The following is an 18,123-nucleotide window of genomic DNA, read 5'->3' as shown; positions in this document are numbered from 1 at the left end:
CCGTACAGACTCCCTTTTTACAGTGAAACCATGAAATGCATTTGGGGCAATAATACCCTGGGTGATGATCTTCGTATATCATTGAAGAAGATGATTTTTTTTTTCAATAAGTGTAAGCAATTATAGATGTAAGACATGGGTAACTGCTCCAACTTCATCTTGATACTACCAAGAGTAAAAGCAAAACAATACAAAAAATCCCAAAGATTGCACACTCTATGAAAAAAAAAAAACACTCCTCATGCATGAAGCAACTGAAGACTAATACACATTATCACAGAGATCTGAGGGCATTTGGTATTCATTCCAAATCCATTGTGCTACTGTCTTGAAATGGCTTCAGCACAGCTGGCAGTCTTAGCCCTGTAAGCAGTAAAGTAAAGGGTTCAAATCCCAGACTGTTTCTTTGTTTTTTGTTACTTCATCTGTAGATACAATGATTACGATCTATTATGATGCAATGTAGTGGGGAGTAACAGAAAGAAAATCAACTGCTCTGTTTTCCCACAGTGCTCGTAGTCTGAATGAAACATCTTGTACAACCACAGAATCTTCAGAGGACAGTTACGTTTTGACTATGACCTTTGATGGAACACAGCTGACAACAGTTGATGTGTTTACCTTCATGCCCAACCCAGTTATCACTGGCTTGGACGGGACACAGTCAATTATGTCGTAAGTTAATGGATCAGCATGGTATAGATTTCATTTCCAATTACAGAAGTACTTGGATGGGATTCCTTGAGTTTTATTAACTAGCGGAATACCATACACGTTCAACTACAGAAACTATTATATACTATGACATAATATAGGCCATAAACAGGGAGTATAAGAATCATAATACTACACCAGTTTAAAGTTCTGTGTAAGCATGACACAAAGTGAGCAAGCACATGGTCATACGATCGTTGCAACTCGCTATACACTAAATACAAAAGCCACTACGATATGATAAAGCTTGTAAAAGATTCTTATAGCTATGATTCTAACACAAGTTATCCTGATGCTTTATTTTGGGAATGTTCTTCATGCTCCGGGATCGAGATAGATCTTAAATAATTGAATACTAAGAAATTTTCGGAATTTTTACATTTATCACAGCAGCATAGTGTGATCATCTACCTGATTATATCAATTTAGGGGAGGACTATATGTAACGGTCACTGGAGAAAGATTTGACTTGATTCAGATGCCAGTCATCAAGGCAGTATCACAAGCTACTGGAGCAGAGACGTTAGCGGTCTGTACATGTTTTTTTTTTTCTGTTTTGTTTGCACTAAATGTTTCGAGTAAATTAGTCAGTTGATTAAGTTGTAGCCCCTCATCGGCAATTCCAACGAGCATGTAGTTATTTATTTTGCACAACAAGAATTCTTACATCTGTCTTCTGGAAGCTCTCCCAATTGCCTTCAAATGATATCTTCCATGAATTCGAAATACTAACTCCCTGGTGACATTACCCGTATATTCGCTAGTATTTGATTGTTCAGGAAATACGATTTGACTTCATTGAAAGAGCTTGATGGGACAGGCCATTTTGGCGTGATTGAATACAAGGCCAGCAGTCCTTGCTCTGCATTGTATATTAATGGAAGATACAGAAATGAAAGCATGTCAAGCTTTCAGAAAGGATGCGTAGAGTAGATAATTAGCAACGTGATTAGAATTTATAATTCGGTTTTGGTATTATATTTCTACACTTGCATAATCCAATAGTGATGTAATATCTTCTTTATGTCAATGCCACAACCACAAGAAAGATTTTTTCCCCGAAAATTTTCTACTGTTTAGTTTATACGTAATGACAACAACTTGCTTTGGCAAATATCTATACTGCTATCTCCTAAGAAAAATTATAAACTACAATGTAATTCAAAATGTCAAACTCTGAAATATGATTTATTGTACTTCTGTTTGCCTTTCTTTTCAGATTTGTAATGGTAATGGCAGTGCAACTCTCCTTAGCTGTCCCTCTCCGCCATATCCCGGGGACACAGCACTACGGAGGAGAAGACAGTCTGAGGAAGGTCTTACGGCCTCCTTACAATTTGACTTTGATGGTTTTGTCATCAACTGGAGTGATATCATCACGTACTTTCCAGATCCAGTTTACTACAAGTTTGATGGACCAGATTTAATTTTCTATCTGCCTGAAAACAACTTGCTAGAACTTAAGGTAAGACTTGCCAATGAAAGTGAAATCAATTAAAATGTCGTTCATGTTGTGGCAAATTATTTGTGTGCAGACCACGTGATGCTTGAGAAGGAAGTTGTATTTTGTCTTATCCCATTCAAATTGATCTCTGAAAATACTTAGGTTTCTAACTTTTTTTTTTTGGTAAGATAATGAAAAACCTCTTATTGAATATGAAAGGGCAGTGATTCCAAGAGAAATCCAACGTTTATTTGATGGAAGTAGGTTTTGAAATGGCTATGATATCCAAAACAAAGCAAAGCTAATAAAAGTTGGATCCCACCATTAATTAGGATTGCTTTGCTTTACTTTGTTTTTCAATATCTCAGCCATCTCAAAACCGATTTTCAGGAAATAAACTTTCAATTCCTCTTAGAATGGTATATGCTCAGTAACATTTCATAAGTGCTTTCGTAGTATGAAAAAGGTGAAAAAAGTTGAAAGCTCAATCTTCATCTCCACCAATACTATACCATCCCTTTAACATGAGCAGGATTATATTTTTGTGATTACGAAAAATATGTTGCATTACATCTTAGTTTGAATACTGAAGGTACAAAGAGTTTTCAAATTGTATGTCCCACACACAGTACAAGTGCAAGGCAGTCGCCTGTCGTCGGTATTAGACGTAAGATGAGCAACATTCTCTAGCAGGGATTTAGCCTGTTCAAGGATTTTCTCGAAACAAATGTATTTTCAAATGCGATATTTAAAATCAAATGTATGGCATTTTACATAGATTGCGTTGTAATTCTACTCTATAAAGAAGTGATGGGTGCGTTGGCAGTATCATAGAATTAAACATGACCTTTGTGGTAATTATTCTTTGTTCAATGCATATAGAATCATGGAAAGTTTAGCACTAATTCTAAAGTTTATTTTAATAACCCTAGTGGGTGTTCTCTTTTCATTTCAACTTTCTGTTGGCTTTGCTTCACTGCTCATTTGTTTTCCTTCATCCACATTTTGTATATTCAGGGCAGTAATCTTGACCTTGCCAGCAGTAAAGATGATGTGCAGGTCTTTATCGGCGGAGACGGTAAATGTGATGTCCAAATCTTGGAAAGCGAAAAGCTGATATGCAAGATGCCAGACAGTGCACCAACGCGAGGATTTAGAAATGGTTCTCTAGGGGGAGGAGTGACAAGAAATCTTCCAGCAGTCCACGTGAGTCGGTCGTTTTTCATAAAGATTTGTATATGGTAATATGGTTCACTGTTCCTGTCGCATGCAGATGTCATAGTTATTTGTCATCTTATTGAGCTTATGAGAAGAAAACATAGACCTAGGCAGCAATAAAGAGGACATATAAGTATTGATTGGTCCCGATAAGTATATCAGCTTGATTTGCTTCGTACCTTTCCAACTTCCCGTGCCTGGTGACTATACTGGAATCCTTGGAGAAGGCTCCACATTAAGTGACGTCTATCATGTTCTTGTAGAATTGATCAGGTAATTAACAATGCTCAGGTACCTGACACTTCCGTTGATATATTTCAGCCCTTCTTTTGAAAATATCAAAGTATTTTGCAGCATTCGAAGAAACATGCTCAGATGTTACGTGTTGGGTTTTATTTTCAGGTCGTTAATGGAAATTTGGAGTTCCTGCCAGGTTTTGTCAAGACAAATTCAGAACTGAATATCCTGCCGATAGTCATATCAGTAATGGCCGTCGCCATTCTTGTCATGCTGTTTGTGTTTGTGGTTGTCGGACGGAGGCTTACTAAGAAGAGGCGAGAAGCAAATCAAGTAAGAGAAGAATTAGAGCTAGGACGACGACGACTGAGATCAAGACTAAGAGAAGGTATGTTGAACGAAATAGTATTCAGTTGCTACCCAATTGTTATACTCTCTGTCTTTTGAATCAGTTTCTGTTTCAATATATTTGGAGTGTAGAGATTGTCTCCATCCAAAACAAAATGATTGTGACTTATGTTGTTATGTTGTTTTCGACATGCGTTCATAAAATATTTATGTACCGTCAATATGCAGTGATACATCCCCTTCGGTGAAAGGCGAATGTATCATGAACACTCTTTCTTTCTATGGTGTTTGTTTATTTGTTTGTTTGTTTCTTTGTTTGTTTTTAGTGCCTGATACTAAACTCGAGCTGACGAATGTGGACGAGAGAGTCAAGAAGTATGACATCCCATTCAGAGATCACAACCAGTACGTGACAGTCATGCTCTTTGGTGGACTTGGAGTCCGTCCTGAGACATCCGATCCAGAGGTAGGAGAAACTCAAGAGGGAATTTTGCCACTTTAAAGGGGAAATCCAGTCCAAATATAAAGTCTGATAAAAAAAAGTAAAATCTAACGAGTTCAACGTAAAAAAAAAAATCGACTCAAATCGGATGAAAATAGGGAAGTTATGACATTTTGAAGTTTTGCTAATTTCAGCAAAACATACAGTTCTTGTACCGTGGATATGAATATGCAAATAAGTGTACTAACCATGTCATACCCTCACAATTTTCCATTCATTGTGTACAAAAAAAAAAAATGACGAAAATTCAATGTTTCTGTCATTGGAGTCTGAAACATGATGATATTCCTGATTGAATAACTTCAGAATCGTGATCAGTTAGATATACCAGGATTTGAGCCTCGGGCATAATTGCGTTTGATGAAAAACTGGAAATTAATATATATATATATATATATATATATATATATATATATATACATATATATATATATACAAGCTATATGGCAAGTTGTGAGGGCATGACATGGTCACTTTGCCATTTGCATATTCATATTGACCGTTTGGACTAGATGTCCCCTTTAATTGAAACACACATTTTACAATGTTTTCATTTATAAAGTCTTCACTTCTCAATTGCTTCATGTACGCCATGCAGAAGAGACCGGCCGAAGCTCAGAAATTTACTCTCATTTTCAATGCATAAATGATCGCGCTATTTGACTGCATGCGTTATTGTAAATTTCATCCGAACTATAAGAACTTCTTCCCGCTGATAGACGGATCTTATTTTTCTCTCTCCTTCCTGTAACGTATAGTAAATACATCACAAATCTGTATTATTTTGGTTGCGACTAAAGTAGCTACAGGCTCAACAACAAACAAAGTATGATCGTGGCTACAAGACAAAAAGTTGTAAAACCTACTGGCCAGTGCATGAAAAAATGCCACACAATTACACTTGTCCACATGTCGAGATATCTGCGGTCACTGCCACTTTGGGAAAAAACAAACAAACAAACAAAACGAGACATCTGTGACATGTCCAACCATGCTCTTTTCTTGCCTGTGTTTCCCACTGGTTTTATCTTCTTCTTTTTTTTTCTTTTCTTTTTTCGTGTGTCACAGTATATGGAAGACTTCATGGAACAGTCATTGATGTCTTTTTATCGGTCGCTGAAGAACGAAGACACAGTTGTTGACGTCATAAAAGTTCTTGATGTGAAAAGTCAAAACAGACAACCTACGAAGTAAGTACTAATTAATGCAAATAAGTCCTCTCAAGACCATTTATCAATGGCCCAATAATCTAGATATCAATAAAAAAAAAGACAAAGATAAATCAAAACTGATAGTTCTCGATGCAAGAGTAACAATGTTTCTGTTCAAAGCGCTTACAGTTTTTGTCAATGGAGTGTGTTTTGTAATCTATTTGTTCCGAGTTTATAGCCAATCATTTTTTTTTTTCCTTTTTCATCTGCAGTTTTCAGATTACGTGTGAAAAAAAAAGCCCCGTTTTGAAATCATTGATGTCTTAGTGACTACTTATTTACGACTATGTATATAAAGCATGACTGGAATGATTTGGCGTGCAAAAGAATTTCATAAATTTCACTGTTTTTTAACTAACATTAACAGCGGAAACTGAAGGAGCGTATTAAATAACATGATTTCAATCGCAGTGAACAGCGTCTGGGCGGTTTATCCATTTCCACTGAAACCATTTGCAAAATATTTTCCTGGCGTTTAAGACTGGCAAGAATGCGTATAAAACATCTAGACACATACTGAGATATATAAAACTTAAGAAAATGACATGTTCACAGGGGGAAATATGCTTATTCTGCTATAAGCAATGAAGATTTGACATTGTGATATTTTACAACACAAGAGCTTCAATGAAATAAAGACAGCGTTCATATCAATTTTCATCAGCAGGGAACTGATTGCATCACTTCTGTCTTTAGCCTACTTGAGTGAGGGCAAGAGCATCTACTTTTCAAAGTAAGTTGATTTAAGCTTAATTAAGCGGTAATGAAACCCTTCTGGACGCATTATACTCAGACATATTTATGAAAAGTGCCGGCATGGATGCATTAAGATGGAAATCTTTTGAGTCCTACTTGCTTACAAAGATTATCTTAAGGCGTCATCCCGTACATAGGAATATTGATGAGATGCCCACCGAACGATTTGATGTCATTTTGAACTGGTGTCAACAAAGTAATATTTGGCTGCCTTTGTTTTTGAGTATAGGTATGTCAATTTCACTCTGGTATTTACTTTTACTCTTGGTGCCTGTGTGAGGTCATAATATGAGATACGCACTATAATATGACTTATTTTGTCTGTTTGTCCATATAATATCAGCAAAATATTGTCAGCATAAACGTAGTTGCGTGACAGTGGCTAGATCAACATGCTGTCATAAAAATGTTTATGTATATCAGTTTGAGTAGGTGTTTCAATTCCTGTTTCGGTAAGCTTTCCCGACTAGCACACTTTTACAAGATGAACACCACTGACTTTCTGTAAAAAAAAAAAAAAAAAAAAAAAAAAAAAAAAAAAAAAAAAAAAAAAAATTGTCTCAGAATGATAATAGTATTGTAAATGAAAAGGCACATATATTATTTTGCAGTTGTGCGCACGAAATCAATGTATATGTAATAACACAATGTCTGAATCGTTGCATAATGCTTCTCTACTTGCATGTGCTTTATTTACTTTTCCCTCTAATGTAACCGTTTTGTATCAACAAGGTTGATATCATTGCTGGTTCGAGATAGGGTCAAAACAACAGCAAGATCTTCGGGCAGATTGGAACGCTTGTTTGGCAAGTAAGAAATATGAGAAAGAAGGAATCATGCAACTTCTCCGATTCTAAATATTTAGTCCTATTATAGACTGTCAGTACAATTGTGACTTTTCTTTCACCAAAGGGACCAGAAAAGCTTATATTTCCTGTTATCTCAATGGCCCGAAAACATTTTCAAAACCTTTTATGCCTCATATACCTTATATTGAAGTATTAAAATTTCATGGTGTTTTTTTTAATCAACTGATATCCCGTTTGTCATGTGATCAAAGCATTTGATTCAAATGCATTTCCGTAACGCCTGCTTATTTTCTCTTTTAATGAACACGTAATTAAATAAACACGTTAAAAAAAATTGTGTCGAATTTATCTTGATGAAGCGTGTTAATACGTTACATGACTTTTTACTAATATCATTGAAATCATTGATAGGGATATTATCTGGTAAGCAAAATTTTAACTTCATTTTTTCTGCTTTTTGTTTGTTTTGTGTTGTGTGTGTAAGGCCGGATTCCATCGTAAATAAGTTGGTCACCAACTGGATCGCCCTGTGCATGTACGGATACATTAAGGTCTGGATAAATTGTTGTTCTTGTTTTTATCGTCCTTTTTATGTCACCAGGATATTACGTTTCCTATCATAGTACATTGGAACTTGATCAATATTATTGACAGCAAACTATATTTTGTATATCATTACTAGTGTTACACTATCGTTTACATAGTGTGTGAGTGTGCGGTGTGACACCGTGGTGTGAAGCAGCGTTATGACATCATGTGCTATGTTTTCTATTCCTACACAAGGAATTATTCAAGTATAAAAGATCTGCACGTTATCAAAAAGACGATACAAATATCTTCTGTGAAGAAGTTGTTGCTATTCTCGTGACTCTGTCCGTCTATAGCGTATTTCGATGACTTTGCTTGAGAAGTGCAGTGGACAGAAGCAACAATAAAAACAACTTACACAACAAATATTAGCATGGTTATAGGGACAGGTCAATCAATGCGCGTGGTTCGATGTGCGTAATCTTAACAGTCCTTAAAGCCACTGTTTACCATCGGAAGCAGTGATTAAAAAATGTTTTGAGTTTCACATTTGATGCATATGCATAGTTCAATTGTATCACAAAACATAATACCGTATCAACAAAAAAAATCACAATAAAGCCACAAATATGAGGAAATATCACAACTTTTTAAATAACCATAACTGTAGACGATTTATTTTACAAACGATTTTAATAAAACTATTGTTCATATTTTGTATATTTAACGTTACTTAACATTGATTATACCGATTAACATTTTTACGTTGGTTCTTTCTATCCCTAACTCATGATTTAGATTTATTTCGAAGAACTATTTATTTTTCATCTGCAAATGGTAAATAGTCGCTTTAATATATATGATGTACTTTAAGTTTCGATATCTTCTTACACTCAGAGGCACATGCTGTACCCGATGTTTATGTTGTATCAAGCAATGAAGACGCAGTGTGAAAAAGGACCTGTCGATGTTACTACTGGCGAGGCTTATTTCACGCTGGATTACAATCGCTTGTTCGATCAGGATATCGGCTTCCAAGAAGTGGTAAATATCTGCAGACATGAAGGAAATTCTCCAGCGTTTCAAAGAATTCGGTTTTGAATTGACTTGAATCCGAACTGACTCTTCATCGGAAATTAAAAAGACATGAAATTTACTCTTTACATTTATTTACCTCTCACTTTCAAAACGCCGACATCTGGTTGGTTATATGCCAAGACAGAACAGTCTCTACTGACTTTATAAAAAGTTCACTTACGGCTGATAGAATTCATAAAAAGTCGATATTAAACACAACCCTGGATATCTACAACACTGTGTGTGTGTGTGTGTGTGTGTGTGTGTGTGTATGTGTGTGTGTTTGTTTCGTGTTTTTCTGTAATATAATAAATCAGCCCCTTTCCCCATGACAGCCAGACAGCAACGTCACGCAGATTTTTTAGATTAATGAACCTTACTTCATTATTGGAATACCTATCTTAATTTAACTCTGGTATTATTTGATTCTCGGATTATCGAACATATTTTTTTTTTTCATTATCGAAGAAACGAATCCATAATAGTCCGAATTCATTCAAATTCAGGAATTTTTTCTGTTGAGATGTTTTTTATTGCAACTGATTGAACAACATCGACGTATTATTTACGTCGATAGTGGGGCAATTTGTCAATCAGTTACTATAAAAACATCTCGACGGAAGTATAACTTTGATGAATTTGAATAATTTCGCAGTATCCGCTGCGTGCTGTAAGGATTTGAACCAGTGCTTATTGTCGGGCGGAAGCTCGATGGTCCGGTGAAGATGAAACTCGTCCGGAGATCAGGAGGTTGTAGATTCGAATCCTTTTCGAGTACGTACGCGCATGATTTCTTTTATCATGGCAACTACTAAAGCGCTTTTTTACGTCAATCAGTAGACCGAACTCTGTTACACTTACTGGGAAAAAATTGATATACAGCCAGAATAACAAACCTTCGGTTTGAACTTGAAAGCACTCGGATAAACGTACCCTATTTTATATTCTCACTGATATAAGAATTCTGTTTGTTTGCAGTAACGAACATTTGGAACAACGAGCACCGTCAGTCGCTTGGCTGCGATTTTCTAACAAAGTGTCCACGGGTGTATTGTGTCTTATCCATTTGCCATGTTGAGAAGCATACTCATGCAAGTAGAATTTGTCTCAGTAAACTGATAAATTTTTCTTCTTTTTTTTTTCTTCCAGACGCTTTTCGTCGTTGATGAAGATGACAATGCCTTCCTCAACGTAAAGGTCTTGGATGCTGATAGCGTTGGACAGGCAAAACAGAAAATCCTAGATTCTATCTGGAATGCTGGAGAGTGTCTTCTCCCTAGAAATGGCGACGCTCTGGATGTAGGTATGTCTATAGTTATACGAATAACCTTTGATCGTTGAACACATGAATTACGCGACAATTCATTCACGTTGACCCTGACTTTTTCTTGACTAGACACTCTTTGATGATTGATGTGAATTGATGTCATTGCATACATTTCTCTACTCAACGCTTCCAATGGACAATTACACGACGGATAATAGTGGGTATAGTAGTTCCTCCTCTTCTTCTTCTTCATAGTTGAAGATCAGCGCACTGCAGAGTGGTGGCAGAGTTGTAGTTAAGTAGCTTGAATCCGGATTCGGAACAGAGATGGGTTGGTTAGTTTCGTCGAATTAACGCAGATTTTGTTTTTTCAACTTAAAATGTATGTGAATATGAAAGTACCATGTAAAATCATTGATACAAAAGTTAGTGTAGAAGAACACTAGTTCTATATGCCATTACTTCTGTGCAACATTGAATATAACAGAGTTTTCATCGTATTCATTACCGATTAAGGTCAAGAACCTGTAATGTTCAGTCTTTGATCAGTTTCTGGAGAATAGCGAAAATATGATACAATCCAGACTTTGATGGTCAAGTTTCCTCCACTATTCCACACTCCCAAGTTTGGCTGAAAGACGCCGGGACATACCTGATCTTACGAGACGAGGACGAAGGAACTGGCGGCCATGTTTCGGGGCGTGTGAATACGCTAAAGACGTATGGGGTAAGCGCCATAGGCATTTTACGCGGCATCAGCTTAGCTGACGTGTCGTTGTTCTACTTACTTCCTTATGTTATGTTTCCTTTAACAAAATGTTATTTTCAGAAACTTAATTTCCAACATGTCCAATCAGCAAATGAAAACCGGCCCAGTCTCAATTGACCTTTATGATATCAAGGTAAAAGTAAGATGATGAATGAAGCTTACAATACATACGCGTTTACATAATGGTTTCAACAGTGAATGTCGGTCATTGGTCTGGACGGTTTCTGTATCACATCATTCCTTTATTATGACACTTTTTTGGGAAGCTCTAATCAAAAAGCTTCATCTCTCTCTCTCTCTCTCTCTCTCTCTCTCTCTCGTTCAAGTTGGATCATGGATGTCGAGTCACTCTTAGGCCAAAGGGAGCTATGCCGGATTCCAGTGGATATCAACAACTTATTGTCCACTCTATTGCGGAGGGAAAATGTGAGTTTTTCTTCTATTCCTTTTTCATTGTATGTTACAAATTTCTCCTACAATTTGATTCTGAAATTATTTATTTTAAAAGGTATAAAGCTCGTAGATATCATTAGCTCAGCATACATCGCTATGCATAGATTCATCTTGATGTTAAAGTTGTAGTTCAACATTCTTTAGTACATAAACAATGTGACATGAAATGCCTGGGTTGCCTCCTGGATTATACAGAAGATACAAGGTAAAGACAAATGGAAATACAGAATAACATGTAAATACATCTTACATAATAAAAACACAACCAACAATTACAGTTACATAACCACGAACAAACTGACGAAAGAAACAATGGTAATATTCTTTAAATGAAAGTACACTGTATAAAGATTCAGAACTGATTCACGTGTGAGTGAATTGATATCTTCATAGACCAACAGATAATTGCTCACGCGGGTATTGATTGTTGCTTGTATTCGATGTGAATGCTCTGATGTTGTATGAATATGACGTCATTTCTCAGACGAGAGTATAAAGCCTGCAGAGACAGAAACTGCCCCATGTCCGTCCACCCAAATAAAGAGCAACCACGGAGCAATGCATCTGAAGGTAAGTAACATTGCACCTTCATCCGATTCGACTGACCGAACACGTTAGGAAATCCGTAAGGTTTCAGCATCTTTATGATGCATAGAATGCACAAAATGTATCAAGATTTTCTCGTCTCGTACTTCCGATTATCACTGATATGGTCACTTTTCATTTTAATGCAGCTCGTGATAGAGTTAGAGAGTGAAATCGATAGAAGATTTGTATTAAAATAACGGATTATATATATATGAGATTAAAACCTAAAATGGCATTAAAACGCTTTATCCTGGCGAGGAAAGCGCATGTTTTTGAAACAAGACACCAAACAGGTTAGTCATCGCATTCTTCATCAGCGACCAGGATGCGATGTGATGTTAGATTAAAAATCCGTTTCTGAAGCAGAACATACACACAAGGGTATACGTCTGCTCCTGGTCGGACGGATTTCAAAACTAACCTGCTTGTGATGGAATGCGTCTAAACTGGTGGTAGTTGTTGCCACAGTGATGGTAACCGCGCAGTTTGTATGTGCGCGTTTGGCGTAGCAACGACGCATCCATGGACTGGTTCCCTCCACGAAGAGCCAAAGATGAAAGGATGAAATCAGTTTAAAAAACATGACAAACATGAATCCCTGATAGCTTTTCAATGGACTTACATTGCCAACGTCATGCTCCGATTTACTATCACGAAGATAAACGGTTCAGAGACCCACCTCATCTTGTCTTTCACTGACGCAAACTCACACCTCCGGCCCCCATAGAGACATCCCAGCCAGTAGTTGTGCCTTGTCCGTGATGGAATACTGTATCAGACTTTCCTGATAGTCAACGGTCTTTCCCGTAGTCAATCAGACTTTTCCTGATAGTCAATCAGACTTTACCTGATAGTCAACCAGCCTTTCCTGGTAGTCACTGATCAATAACGAACAGAAGTGAATGAGATTAAAACCTAAAATGGCATTAAAACGCTTTATCCTGGCGAGGAAAGCGCATGTTTTTGAAACAAGACACCAAACAGGTTAGTCATCGCATTCTTCATCAGCGACCAGGATGCGATGTGATGTTAGATTAAAAATCCGTTTCTGAAGCAGAACATACACACAAGGGTATACGTCTGCTCCTGGTCGGACGGATTTCAAAACTAACCTGCTTGTGATGGAATGCGTCTAAACTGGTGGTAGTTGTTGCCACCAGGAGCAGACGTATACCCTTGTGTGTATGTTCTGTTTCAGAAACGGATTTTTAATCTAACATCACATCGCATCCTGGTCGCTGATGAAGAATGCGATGACTAACCTGTTTGGTGTCTTGTTTCAAAAACATGCGCTTTCCTCGCCAGGATAAAGCGTTTTAATGCCATTTTAGGTTTTAATCTCATTCACTTCTGTTCGTTATTGATCAGTGACTACCAGGAAAGGCTGGTTGACTATCAGGTAAAGTCTGATTGACTATCAGGAAAAGTCTGATTGACTACGGGAAAGACCGTTGACTATCAGGAAAGTCTGATACAGTATTCCATCACGGACAAGGCACAACTACTGGCTGGGATGTCTCTATGGGGGCCGGAGGAGTGAGTTTGCGTCAGTGAAAGACAAGATGAGGTGGGTCTCTGAACCGTTTATCTTCGTGATAGTAAATCGGAGCATGACGTTGGCAATGTAAGTCCATTGAAAAGCTATCAGGGATTCATGTTTGTCATGTTTTTTAAACTGATTTCATCCTTTCATCTTTGGCTCTTCGTGGAGGGAACCAGTCCATGGATGCGTCGTTGCTACGCCAAACGCGCACATACAAACTGCGCGGTTACCATCACTGTATATATATATATATATATATATATATATATATATATATATATATATATATTTAACTTCATGACACGACTGCGAGTTTCCTGCTCTGAAATACCCCCCCCCCCCAAAAAAAAAAAAATCCTTAGAAATAATACGCACTGTTTGAATAAGAAGTATGTTTAAGACATGTAGCAGTTTATATTTCTAATATTATTTTTGCTTCTGTGCAATGGAGGATCCCATCAATTTTATTAAATTTTCCCACAATAGAATGAAAATGCAGGTACTAAAGTGACACATTATGATAATCATGTTCAGCATAGACAGGAAGAAATAAATATAAATTTCCAAACATAGTACAAAGTACGTCGGTACAAATTAAGAATTGCGGAATATAAAGAAATATCAAGAATGCAGCGAGAGAAAAAGATGTATATATTCATATATATTATATATATATATATAAATATATATATATATATATATATATATATATATATATATCATTAGAATCAAGAATAAAAACGGTACTGCGGATCGTCTGCCCAATGTGTAGAAATGCAAAAAAGAGGCAAGTGTGGAGGAGTTCGGTCCTCAGAAAATAATCCATTTTATTTGTTTGAACAGACTTCGATAGAGGATCCATATTAACTGGTAATTTGTAAAAGCAGCAGCAAAAGCAATGCTGTAGGTATTTCTTCTTGAAGAATACAGATAGATATTGTAGAAATGCATAGATATCTGTTTTGTATATGGATGAATGTTTGATACCAGAAGTACTAAGACATCATAACGGACTATGATCTGTAACTATGTGTTTTATGTGCTCCTATAAGACCAAAATTGCCGTCATCAGCACGTCAGACCCCATCAGGCAGAGAAGCGCCGGTCTGGGCAAAGAGCTTGCCATACCTCACATGCTTACCACAAAGGTGAGCTATTGACATGACAAAAAGATATATTGATTGATTGATTGATAGATTGATATAAACATTTTATACATGTATACGCATGTCCAGAATAGACGAGATCCAATCTAGTCTCTTGTAACGACGCTAATCAAGTTCATTAAATATTTTGCGAGTGGTATATTTCACTTTTTTATTTTTCATTTTACACGACCAAATACTCCTGGATGAAATGTCACTTCATTCTAGCAACATCATTTAAATCATTATTTTCTGTAGGTTTGACAGAAACTTTACTTCACAATGCCCAGTTTCTACTAGTGAATATCTGTCAAATTGATGAAGCAAAGATGGCAGGACATACACCATTGTACTGTACCGGAAAGGCACTATTGGAACTAGATATATTTTAAAGCGTTTCCATTACCAATTTCTTTTTTCTTTTCATCAGTTTCCATGGCATTTGTAATTATATCAGAAAGGACACTGTATTTATTGTCAATTCGCACATTTCTTTATTAAAACATGGTGATGATTTTGTGCTACTATGGTATTGTGTATGTTGATATCTTATGTTGTTGGAAATGAAATGAAATGAAATGAAATAGAATGAAATATATTTTTACCGGTCATACTACCGTTTATGAACTCATCTTCCCGCTTTACAGGCTGCTGTCGGTCCATATGTGACGTACATGTTGGAATCGATGTTCAAGCTCCCATCTAAACTCCCTCTTCCCGTCAAGCATCTTTTCGACATCTTCGATGACCTGGCCATTGAATATGCAGTTGGCATGGAGACCTACATGGCGGAAAGATGGAAGAGAAATTGGTAATGAAAACGTTCATGATGCAGAAACACCTAATTGGCAATTTGATAGAACATTTTTTTTCTTTGCCTGTTATTGATACATTTATCTGATGAAGAACTTTTGTTTGTAATCAATGTCGCTTTCTAATAACTTTCTGAGCCTGGGAGGTGCATCTGAATTTGGAAACGCTGAATGGGTTTCACAGGGGTATCTGTTCCGCGCGTTCTCAAGTACGATTCAAGAAACTCGCCAGTAAAAACCCACAATATTTGTTTGTGTGTCTGTGATTCCTTCCAGTTTGACGCAGTTCTGGGTGGGGCTTCTCGCCAGCATTCCTTCTCTGTTCGACATGCCGAGGTCAGACCCAGCGGACCAATGCCTGAACGTGCTCGTTGATGCCATATTTTACGCCACGAGAGACGAGACACCTCCAGAGGTTCGTCTGCATTGGTGTATCTTGGTTTTGTGGGAGTTATTCACGATTTGCTGGCTGCCACCGCTAAAGCAGAAAAGATTTTCTCAGAAACGGAAAATAATCCCTCTTCCATGTTGGCCCCACAATCAACCTTCAAATGACACCCAAAGACAAAATATTATAGACGACAACCTGACGAATCTGAATAATTATGTAGATACGAAGATGCTGTCATTGCTTGAGATGTACGGGTATTTATAAAGGGCAAATATACGTATATAACTATATATAATGTAATTACATCCCAGAAATAATACCATTCAACAATGCAATACAATCAAATGCCTTGTTCAATATATTCTGGGATGTAATTATTGCCTGATGATTGCATCTCATGGAGGTTGCATGAAACTCAGCGTTGCAATAAATACGGATGAACCTGCAGTCAACCGAGTGAACTTGTTTCATTACTTCTGTATATATATATATATATGTATATAAATATATATATATATATATATATATATATATATATATATATCCAAACATTTTGAGATTTCACGTATTGGCTCTACGAAAAATGAAGAAACAAACTGGTAATGCATTTTTTGTCAGGATTACTGAAGAAGGCGTAGGACGCCGAAATAAACTCATGCTTTACTGGCCAAAAATACATTACCAATTTGTTTCTTCGTTTGTGTGTATATATATATATATATATATATATATATATATATATATATATATACATACATATAAAACCTGACTGAAGATAGATGTGAAGTCAAGTTCTTTCATGTCATAATCACATCGCTTTAATAGACAATGGTTCTTTCAATTTTCCCAGTTGATGTACTGCGGAAATAAATCATTTATTATTGAATATATGTCTACGTGTTCAAGGAAAGTGAAACAAAAATAATGACGATTACTATAAGTATATTTTCTTGTACATGTATTTGCAAGAATGACTATCGATAATCATCTCTACTTTCAGACGTCAAAACAACAACCCTACTTTGTAGATTACGCCCCCCAGTCACGCATGGTGACCACGTTCTGTAACGATGTGGCAAGTCTACCCAAAGTTCGCCAGTCGAAGCTGTACAGTGGCTGCGCACTGGTCACAAAGGTAAAAAGAGAAGCAAATTTTGGTGGATATTGTATTTGTAAATGCATGCGGATGATTATGAATACAAGACTGCTTTCTTCAACTATAAGCTGCCTTTAAATGTCGGAATCACCAAGGAGAGATCGAAGCATGATTGATTACTATTTGGAATTATCTCACTATAGGGGCTGGTCAAATCTTGTTGTAACTCCTTCTAACCTCCATATGAGATTGCTATAAAATTTACAAGTTCGTTCATGATACCCAGAATAATAGCTTTATTCTTATTCAGTGCAAGCTATAGCAAAAGATGGGTGTATTCTGTGAATCAAAAACATACACTGCCCTGACAAAGATAGGTTGAAAATCCCACCTATAAATTCATTCGTCCCAGTTGCAAATCAACGTGAAATAGTAAATTCGGGTAGCCTGCAGGTCGATTAATATGAATGTAAGATATTTAAAAGTTCCTGTCTACTATTCTTGCTTTAATAACGTTATATTTTTCTCGCCGTATGACCCATGAGTACGCAAAGTTATGCAACTCGGTTATCAAAAGAACGCGATCCCCCCCCCCCCCACACACAAACGCAACAGTGACACAGCAATTTTTTTTTATCTATTTCATTTTCCATCTGAGAAGATGGCTGGATATCCCATATTCAGCTACACTAGGTGGTCTTCAACGGGGTCTTCCATATGTCTTCCATGGGGTCCATTATGAAAATCCTAATATCCAAGTCAGACATCCACAATTCTGAATACAGAATGAGACTTAACACTTTCTTTCAATCCATCGAATAGGAGTTTCGAGGGCACTTCAGCCACCACGCCGCACTCCTACAGCTCTTCAATTTGACCAAACACGACCTACAAGACATACTTCAGTAAGCACACAGGACTTCCGGTGTTTGGCAGTCTGTTTGATCGTCAGTTTGGCTCTACCAGTGTCAAGACACTACCATCAGCTTTTCTCAGCGTTCATTCACCTTTCCAAGCTTTGTCTGACCAGCTCATTCATACTTTGTAATTTCCATAAATATACCTTTTAATTTTCTCATAAAATAACTGTGGAAGTTGTAATACGATTTATGTATTTAATTTATCATGTTACGAATAATCCCAGCAAGGCAGAGCTGTTAGTTGGTTGGTTATTCAGTAATCCATATTTCTGCATCTCAATAGCCCCGAGTTCCA

At 36.8% G+C, this 18,123-nt stretch overlaps 1 protein-coding gene across 1 annotated transcript; it reads left to right on the top strand.

The window, feature by feature from the left end:
• Positions 1-625: 625 nt before the first annotated feature.
• On the top strand, positions 626-17,817 carry LOC140245998 (plexin-A4-like). Its single transcript, XM_072325449.1, has 20 exons — positions 626-675; positions 1,144-1,243; positions 1,934-2,179; positions 3,176-3,364; positions 3,779-4,001; positions 4,288-4,427; positions 5,532-5,653; positions 6,339-6,407; positions 7,163-7,240; positions 7,724-7,790; positions 8,665-8,811; positions 9,994-10,147; positions 10,738-10,838; positions 11,207-11,306; positions 11,818-11,903; positions 14,517-14,612; positions 15,257-15,420; positions 15,698-15,836; positions 16,813-16,947; positions 17,731-17,817. The coding sequence occupies exons 1-20, from the start codon at positions 626-628 to the stop codon at positions 17,815-17,817; spliced, it is 2,493 nt and encodes an 830-aa protein (XP_072181550.1).
• Positions 17,818-18,123: the final 306 nt, after the last annotated feature.

This window comes from Diadema setosum, chromosome 2, assembly GCF_964275005.1.
Source record: "Diadema setosum chromosome 2, eeDiaSeto1, whole genome shotgun sequence".
Taxonomy (NCBI): domain Eukaryota; kingdom Metazoa; phylum Echinodermata; class Echinoidea; order Diadematoida; family Diadematidae; genus Diadema; species Diadema setosum.
This window is presented reverse-complemented; position numbering and strand designations above follow the sequence as displayed.